Source organism: Cottoperca gobio, chromosome 17 (genome assembly GCF_900634415.1).
Source record: "Cottoperca gobio chromosome 17, fCotGob3.1, whole genome shotgun sequence".
Classification (NCBI taxonomy): domain Eukaryota; kingdom Metazoa; phylum Chordata; class Actinopteri; order Perciformes; family Bovichtidae; genus Cottoperca; species Cottoperca gobio.
In genome coordinates, this window is record NC_041371.1 from 3371271 (window position 1) to 3380696 (window position 9426).

At 36.5% G+C, this 9426-nt stretch overlaps 1 protein-coding gene across 1 annotated transcript in view; it reads left to right on the top strand.

Moving 5' to 3' along the window:
• Nucleotides 1-8119: 8119 nt before the first annotated feature.
• LOC115022027 (DEAD-box ATP-dependent RNA helicase 27-like) overlaps nt 8120-9426 on the top strand; it is a 3165-nt gene continuing 1858 nt past the window's right edge. Inside the window, exons 1-3 of the mRNA XM_029452816.1 lie at nt 8120-8485; nt 8956-9100; nt 9305-9426. The exon at nt 9305-9426 is cut by the window's right edge and continues 219 nt beyond it. Of these exons, the coding sequence (XP_029308676.1) occupies nt 8158-8485; nt 8956-9100; nt 9305-9426 (595 nt within the window). The 5' untranslated portion in view covers nt 8120-8157. The remainder of the gene's footprint in view (nt 8486-8955; nt 9101-9304) is intronic.

A 9426-nucleotide genomic window follows, 5' to 3' on the forward strand; every position in this document is an offset into this window, starting at 1 on the left:
CAACAACAATATTACTTACAATAAGTAAACAGATATTAAAGTTTCAGTACACTGCTAAAATATTACAAATTGCTTGTTAAATTAAAACAATTAAGGAATTTATAACAATATTTTTTATTGAGCACATTTAACATTGAATTGAACTCAAAACGCACCAACGAAGAAGAATGATAGCTACATTTTAATGTTCAGTTTTCTACTGATACTTTTAACTAACTCAAAACAAATCATTGAGATATATATTTATTTATATATAAATATATTTATATATAAATATATTTATATATATTTATATGTTTATATATAAATATATATATATTTATTTATATATATATATATAAATATATGTTTATATATATATAAATGTATATATATATTTATATATACATTTATTTATATATATTTATATATATATAAATGTGTATATATATATTTATATATTTATATATATATATATATAAATATACATATATATAAATATATATATACACACATATATATATATATATATATATATATATGTGTGTATATATATATTTATATATATGTATATTTATATTTATATATATATATATATATATATATATATTGTACATTAGCACATTAGTTTAATTATATAATATTGTTTACTATACACTAATGTGCTGTATTGAGCTCTAAAGGTTTTATTTGAAGTTTAAACTGCAGAGCATGAAGTGTATATGCTTTAACTGTTTCTTAGCTCTTCGTGTTTTTTTATTTCGTGCACAATGATTGAATCATCTTGTGTATTTGGATTCTATGCCCTTGAATCACATTAGCTCAGCAGGTAGAGTCCAAACACCCTCAGCTTTGCTGGGTTGCAGACTACGAACATGAAGTCACTGTTAGTGTGCGTGTCTGCCTGCGAATGACGGCCTGGCCTTCTGCCCGGTGCATTCTGGGATTTTCAAATCCCTGCTTCCCTGAAAAGGATTAACCCGGGCAGCAGATAAATAATGAACGAATGACATCACCTCATGTCTGTGAATCTTACACTAAAATAATACAAATAAAAACCAGTGAATTAAAATGAATCTGAAAATCAGCTGTTTTTAAAAACACTTTATTCGATGAGATACGAAGGATTAATTTAAAGCAGAATGTAGTTTGTTGAGCTAATTCTTCTTCTGCTCGTCAGTCACATACAAACACATTCCCCCTGTCAGGATCATTTATTCTGCTTGTTCACATCTCTGACTCTTTGAGTTCCTCATCACGACATTCAGTCGGTAATTGTTTGACACGACCGCTGACCCCCAGTCAGTTTTCTGCAGTGATGATGTCGGGAATGTATTTCCTTCAAAACGCATCAGACGAGCCGCCAGAAACGAAACGCATTAACGAGGGAAGAATGCTACGAGACTTGACCGCGTGCTATGCTAAGCTAAATGCTAATTCTATGCAGTTTGATAATCGTCAGTTTACAAAATAACTCACTTTCTAAGTTAAACTTCACAAAGAAAGCAAAAAGGTTTTTTAAAGATTATTTTTACGAGATCTTTCTGGAGTTGTTTCTCCACTATCCACAATTTATTTAAATGTTTTCCAGATGTGAGCAGCTCTTTGTGCATTGCATTGTGGGAGAATCGACTGTGGCTTTGCGTAAGACAATACGCAACGGTGTTTCCAAAATCAGCCAGAATTATAAGCGTGTGTGTTTTTTGTAGGCTGTGCTCTCTAGCTCAGCACGCCAAGCAGGAGACGGAAGACTCCACTTCTTTGAAGAAGAAGAGCATCAAACCTGAACCTGCCACCAGCGAAGAAGAAGAGGGCGCAGACGCTAAACTCAAAATCACAGAGGAGAATAACGTGGATGCAAAACCTCCACTTGGTAACTTTTCTTTGTTTGATTTGTGAGTGGTGCATGTTGTGTTTCCGTTACAGTGTGTTTGGCACAATTAGTTATATGAGTTTTAAACAGTTGTGTGTTTTGTGCCTCTGCTTCAGAGTCTGCAGATGCTGTGGAGTCGTGCCCGGCAGAGCTCCCCGGCGAGGAGGGAGACGCTGAGCAGCCGCTGCACCCTGCAGGTGAAACCACAACAACAAACTTAGACACTGAAGAAGGAGAAAAGAAAGAGGAAGAGGTGAGCAGAGAGATATGAGCACCTCACGTATCATATCATTAAAACATCCGACACATACCAGCAGACAGAAGCTTATGATTGGATGGTTTCCAGTGTTTGATGCCCCCCCCCTCCCTCTCTAACTTGGTTTGCCGTCACACTTTTTTATTGTGAAGATGCAGCGATAATCGACACTGATAAAGTCGTGGCAAAGATAATATTCCTGCAGCAGTCGGAAACCACCTCACAATAACAGTCACACACACATAGCTGTTGTCCAGTCACTGTAATAATGTGCTGCTCGATGGACACACACACACACACACACACACACACAGTTCCTCTGTTGGTTTATGAAATACACACAGACTCATTTCATGTCTACTTGTCTCGTCTGTATCTTTTAGTTTGTTATTTCGTGTGTGTGTGTGTGTGTGTCTCTGTGTGTCTGTGTCTGTCTGTGTGTGTGTGTGTGTGTCTGTATGTCTGTGTGTGTGTGTGTCTGTATGTCTGTGTGTGTGTGTGTGTGTGACTATCCAAGTTTTGTCTCTGTTCTTTTCTGTTGGCCCAGTGATGCAGTAGTTAATGCTGTTTGGACAGAAACTATGTGTGTGTGACAGAATGATAATCTTCTGAGACAAAGTGTGTGTGTGTGTGTGTGCGTGTGCGTGTGCGTGTGCGTGTGTGTGTTTCTGGCTGTAAAATCCTGATTGCTTTGTGTCTGATTTGCAGAAGAGTGAAGTCGTGTACACTCTGAAGTGCCGCACCACTTCACTTTAAACGGAACAAAGATGTTTCCATGAACAACATTTAATTCAAAGACTCCAGCTGGTCAGATTAAATCTGATCTGCATGCAGAACAGATTAATACAATCTGCTCGACATATTCTTTGTGATACTGTTTCTTCTACGTTTGATTTGTAGTTGCATAATGTTCAGTTGGGACTTTACAGTTGTGTGTTATTCCTCTTTGTCGTAAAGCTCATGTTGTCCAAAGAAAAAGAATAAACCCATTAATGTCCCGTACAGACGCTGTGGTTTGACTCCCTCCCACACACACACACACACACACACACACACACACTCCCACACACACACTCCTGCTGCCGTAAATAAGCCACTCGAGTCATTAATCATCCGTGTTTAAGAGCTGAAGTCTTTTCCTGGGATAACATGAAATAGAATATCGTAAACCTTTAAATCCTGCAGTGAGCGTGAAAAAGATGCTCAAATGTTTTACATTTTCACACCTCGCCTCGCTCTAACTGCCGACCTGCACATATTTTGCAGTCGGCTCCCGTTGAAATGTCTCCTGAAGCATCGAAGGTGGTGAACTCTGAGGAAGAGGCTGAAACCTGCCCGGTCGAGCCCGGAGAAGCTGCTTCTGATCAGGCTGAGGATCAGCTCGTGGCCCCTGATCCAGCCGTGACCTCCAGCGAGGAGCACAAAGAGGACGAAGATGAGCCGACGCAGGTTAGTGGCCTGAGGCTGAATCCAAACTATGTGATCCAAACTTTTACTTTGAACTATTTTACCTTCAAGTGCTGCCAAGATTCAGTGTTTGCATTCTTTTACCTTTTATTTAAGTCATTTATAACCTTCCTGAATTCGAGCCACCAAACATCTCCGTGTCCTGGACATCTCCGTGTCCTGGACATCTCCGTGTCCTGGACATCTCCGTGTCCTGGACATCTCTGTGTCCTGGACATCTCCGTGTCCTGGACATCTCCGTGTCCTGGACATCTCCGTGTCCTGGACATCTCCGTGTCCTGGACATCTCCGTCCTGCTTCTGCACCAAACTGCTCTGAAAGATTCAGAACAAATGTTGATCAGTTTTAACCTCAACTCGTAAAAGAAACTGGAGTATTTGTTGATTCCTGGCACGGCCGAGCCTCCGGCCCCCTCGCTCACCCCGTGCACATCTGAAAGTTATTTTGCAGAGGATTGTGGCTGAGCTGCTTTGTTTGTGCTGTTCAGCTTCCAGTAGGAAACCGTGAGTGCACGCGGTTCTGCTTTGCTGATTCATCAAGTTTTTAAGTATTCTGGCAGGTTTGGGATTAAATGTCAACATATCTGTCGCTGGCAGGAGAGGACATATTCAGATCGCTCTTAATTAGTGGGAACAATAAACCTCTTGTCTTTTACAGAACAAGCTGCTGTGGATACGAGAGATCCGTATTTAAGCACATTTATATTGTTTAAGCAACATGTTTGACAGGCGGACCTTCAAGAATAACGTTTGGTTTATTTCATTTACGTTGTTTTGTCTTCGTTCTCAGCTGTGCTAACAACTTTGTACACATTATGTACATTGTGCCTCCCTTTGTGTGCAAGCAGGGGAGCGATGCTGATGTTGTTGCTTTAGATTACTCTGAGATAAAAAGCATGTTGGGATCTTTTCAGCGCTCAGTGTTGTTGGAATTAGACATTTATATATCTGTTAATATGTAGAGGACAGAACTTTGCTTTACTAAAAGCCTTTAACGAATTACATAAGATTCAATTATCGTCATTGCAGCGCCAATACATTCTGGTTTCTAAGCGTTCACGTGCGAGTCACATCTGGTTCTTATTTGCAGATCATTTGAATCAGAACGGAACAAACTATTGCAGAGGACTGAAGAAAGTCTTTCTGTGTGCCGTTGTAGACACTTGTTGACCTGTTGATTCCTCTTGCAGAAGCCCATCCAGGCAGAGCCCGCCACATCAGACCTGACGGCTCAGGAGACCAATGAGCAGCAGCCAGAGAACGAAGCCCCGCCCCCTGCAGGTATGAGCAGCCAATGAGACGTCTGATAACCAGGTTGTTCTTTACATGTTATGTATGGCATCTTTCCCGTCTCGTTCTCACCGCACTGACGAGAGTCACAAGCCGTTGTGAAGAAACTGCTCGGAGGTATTTTCTCTTTACAGCCTCTGCAGCACATTTCAAAGCTGCTGACACGTGATCGTTTTACTTTTACTCTGAAAATCTAAACAGGAAGGATGCCCGACGATCAGACAGTATCAGGTGTTTTATGACGGAACTAACAACTCAATGTCTTGCGTCCCTTTATTATCAGATGGACAGTTTACAAACTAAGATTTATTTTAAAATATTAGTTTTATATATTAAAACTTTATATAAAAAAATATATATATATTAGTAAAAATATTACATTTTTATATAATAAGGATTTTATTTCATTTTAAAAAGGTACTGCATACTTAAATGCTATTACAAATAAAAAATGTTTTTATTGTTAATATTTTATTATATATATTGTATTATATATTTTATTTAAAATAATCTATATATACATTATATATATATATATATATATATATATATATATATATATATATATAGATTATATATTTTTATATTTATATCTATAGATTATATATTTATATATATATATATAGTTATATATTTATATATAATTTATATAATCTATTATTATATATATATAATAATATAATATATAAATATAATATATATAATTAATATCTCTATATATATATTGTATCCTATATATATAATCTTTCTATATATATTAATATATTTATATATATATATTTTATATATTATTATAGCTTATATATTTAATATATTATCTTTATATCTATAATATAATATCTACTAATATATATATCTATATCTCTTATCCTATACTCTTCTATCTCTAATATTTTTTATATATATATATATATATATATATATATATATATATAGAGATTATATATTTATATATTATATATATATATATATATATATGCTTCATTTAATTTTACACTTGACATCTTTTTTCCATTTAATTAGGCGGTAATATAAACAAACCGTATTTCCTTTTTGTTGGCAGTTCTTTGTCTCTTGCTGTTTAAATGCAGAACTTTTAGATCCTTTAATTTTATTTGTGGTGAACAGAAAAGAAATTAAAACAAAAAGATTGGATTTTACCTCGATGCACTCGGACGCGACGCCTACACTAAAGAGTTTGAAGAAGTGCCGCCGGCTCTGTTCAGACGAGTTTTCCACAACGTCAGTCACTGGTTTCACTTCTCAAAGGAGTTCGTTAAGCTTGTCAGAGCTGGTTAAGCAAACCTGAGCGATCTCTGCTCTGAGAATTTGTCACCTCATTTACCAAAGTGTTTGAAATGAGTTAAAGACACACTTGAGCTGAAAACTCATTTTTCTCTGCAGACCTTTGACTTGTCAAAGTCATGTGTAACTAATGACATTACAAATCACGGGAACAAAGGCCCTCCATTAGTTCCACTTGTGCTTTTGTTGCCATGGCGAGTCAAAATGTCTGCCGTGAAGAAATACTCGCAGGAGTCGAGTGATAAGGAGATAATAAAAAGGTACTTTATGGTATACTTACATTAAATAATGATGATTTCATCTTTTACAGACGCTGATTCTGAAAATCCAGAAGAGGAGGAGACGTCCAAGGTACCCTAAAATAATCAGGATGTGGATATGAATCTAAACTTAAGGATGTATACAACAACAATAGGTAATTAAAGTAATGATAATTAACGTGTGTGTGTGTGTGTGTGTTCATTCAGACGACAGAGGGAAGTGACCTCACAGCCCCGCTGACAGCTGAAGACCAGACCCCCGAGGACGCCGACTCAGGTAACAGTTAGTGTCCAAAATTAAAACGCGTCGCACAACTCGACCATATTACAACCAACCTTTTAAAACACATTGTTTTATTTGTTTATCAGATCAAACTTTATCTTAAACCTTTCGTGGTTAAACACAATATTTTAAAATATCTTAATATTTATTAACTCTTAATATTTATTAATAACTCTTAATATTTATTAACTCTTAATATATATTAATAACTCTTAATATTTATTAACTCTTAATATATATTAATAACTCTTAATATTTAATAATAACTCTTAATATTTATTAATAACTTAATATTTAATAATAACTCTTAATATTTAATAATAACTCTTAATATTGATTAATAACTCTTAATATTTATTAATAACTCTTAATATTTATTAATAACTTAATATTTAATAATAACTCTTAATATTTAATAATAACTTAATATTGATTAATAACTTAGTATTTATTAATAACTTAGTATTTATTAATAACTCTTAATATTGATTAATAACTTAATATATATTAATAACTCTTAATATTTATTAATAACTCTTAATATTGATTAATAACTTAATATATATTAATAACTCTTAATATTTATTAATAACTCTTAATATTGATTAATAACTTAATATTTAATAATAACTCTTAATATTTAATAATAACTTAATATTGATAACTCTTAGTATTGATTAATAACTTAATATTTAATAATAACTCTTAATATTGATTAATAACTTAATATTTAATAATAACTTAATATTTAATAATAACTCTTAATATTTAATAACGCTGACTCATTTGTTTTATTATCGGTTGTTGATTTTGCAGTTTTATTGCTTCAAATTTATTCTGAAAAATTAATCGTAATTTTGCTTTTTTTGTATTTATGGTGATTTTATTCTTTTATTATTATTTAGTTTTTTGAATAATTATGATATTTTCACAAGTAAAAAACAAACGTGTTGTTCTGCTCTGTTGCAGAAAATGTGAAGGTGGCGGCGTCAGAAGAGCAAGAACCAGAAGTCTCCATCATCCTCAACATCGAAGTCGAAGAAAGCGACACAACCGAGCAAACGAGCAGCGAGCAGCTCCCTGAGGAGGCCGCAGAGTCCTGCCAAGAGGCCAAAACACCCAAGAAGAAGAAGAAGAAGAGCAAAAAGGGTGAAGAGACGGCGAGTGAAGACACATCCAGCACAGACGTGAATACCCTCGACACGTCCAGCGATACTTCTGCTTCCACAAAGAGTGCCAAAAAGAGAAAGAGAGACAAAAAGAAACAGGAGGAGGAGGAAGAGGAAGAGGAGAAGAAAGAAGAGAAGAAGCTGGAGGTGGAGGAGGAGAAGCTGGAGGTGGAGGAGGAGAAGCTGGAGGTAGAGGAGGAGGTGGAGGAGGAGAAGCAGGAGGAGGAGGAGAAGCAGGAGGTGGAGGAGGAGAAGCAGGAGAAGCAGGAGGAGGACATGCCTGAGGCCACTTCAACAGAGAAGAAGAAGAAGAAAAGGAAAAGGGCGCCAGAGGAAGTGGAAGATGAGGCAACTCCCATCACTCCTTCAGAAAAGAAAATTAAAAAGAAAAAGAATAAAGTCAAAGATGTCGAAGAGGAGCAGAGCGACGTGGTGGTGGAGGAGGTGGTGGAGGTGGTGGAGGAGGTGGAGGATGTCGTGAGTCCAGCTGAGACAGCAGAGGAGGAGGAGAAGAAGAAGAAGAAGAAGAGGAAAAAGGTGGTGCAGTCTGACGACGCACCAGCAGAGGGCGATGCAGACACAGAAAAGGAGCTGGAAGCCACAGGTCAGAAAATATACTTAACTTCTCCTGAACACATTATATCTCAAATCATCAGTATTAGAAGTTTGAAGCACTTTACTTTCGTACAATTTGGATGTACTTTATACTTCACTGCATTTATCTGTCAGCTTTACTTTTCAGATTAAAAGTTTACACAGAAAATAGTTTAATTAGCTGAATTAGTTAGGAGCTGCTTAATGTTGTAGTACTGAAGATATGAAGAAGTATGGACCTCGTACCTTCACCGGCGTCAGGAGCTCTGCTGTGCACTGATTGGTTCATGGGTTATGAAAGGGGCGGGGCTTAGGTTCCCTTTGCCAGTTGGTGGTGCATGTATATGATATGGCAGCGTTACAATCACGGGGGCCACGCTGCTGCCTCATGACATGTTTTAGTCTGAACACTTGTTCCAGCACTGGTTTTAGTGGCGTTATAATTTAGTTCTGTGATTTCCCTCTCCTAACTCTCTTCAGACGGAGACTCCTCTCTGCTCTCCTCGTCCAAAAAGAAAAACCGCCCCAGGAAGAAACTCAGCCTGAAGAAGAGACTGAGGATGCAGAAGCAAGAGGAGATACGAGTGAGGCTCCAGAAGAAGAAGAAGGAGAAGAAGGGCATCAAGTCAGTGGGGGCATCTTAATGTTTCAAACGTCATGTTGTTGCTACTGTAGAGGCTGTAATGTCTGTTCACTCATTCTATATGAATAAAGGTTCAGTAAAAAATGCATAAATATATTTAGGCAACGTATAACAATCGTGTTATAACGTGAAAGATGTGCATCAAGCATAATATGACATTTATATTGAATATATATATATATCCAGCAAAAAGCAGGTCGAGGACGCAGCAGAGGAGACGCCGCGGCCAAAACCATCCAAACGAGCTCAACCTGACCCTGCGCAGGAGGACGACACACCACAGAAGAAGAAAAAGATGAACATGGAAC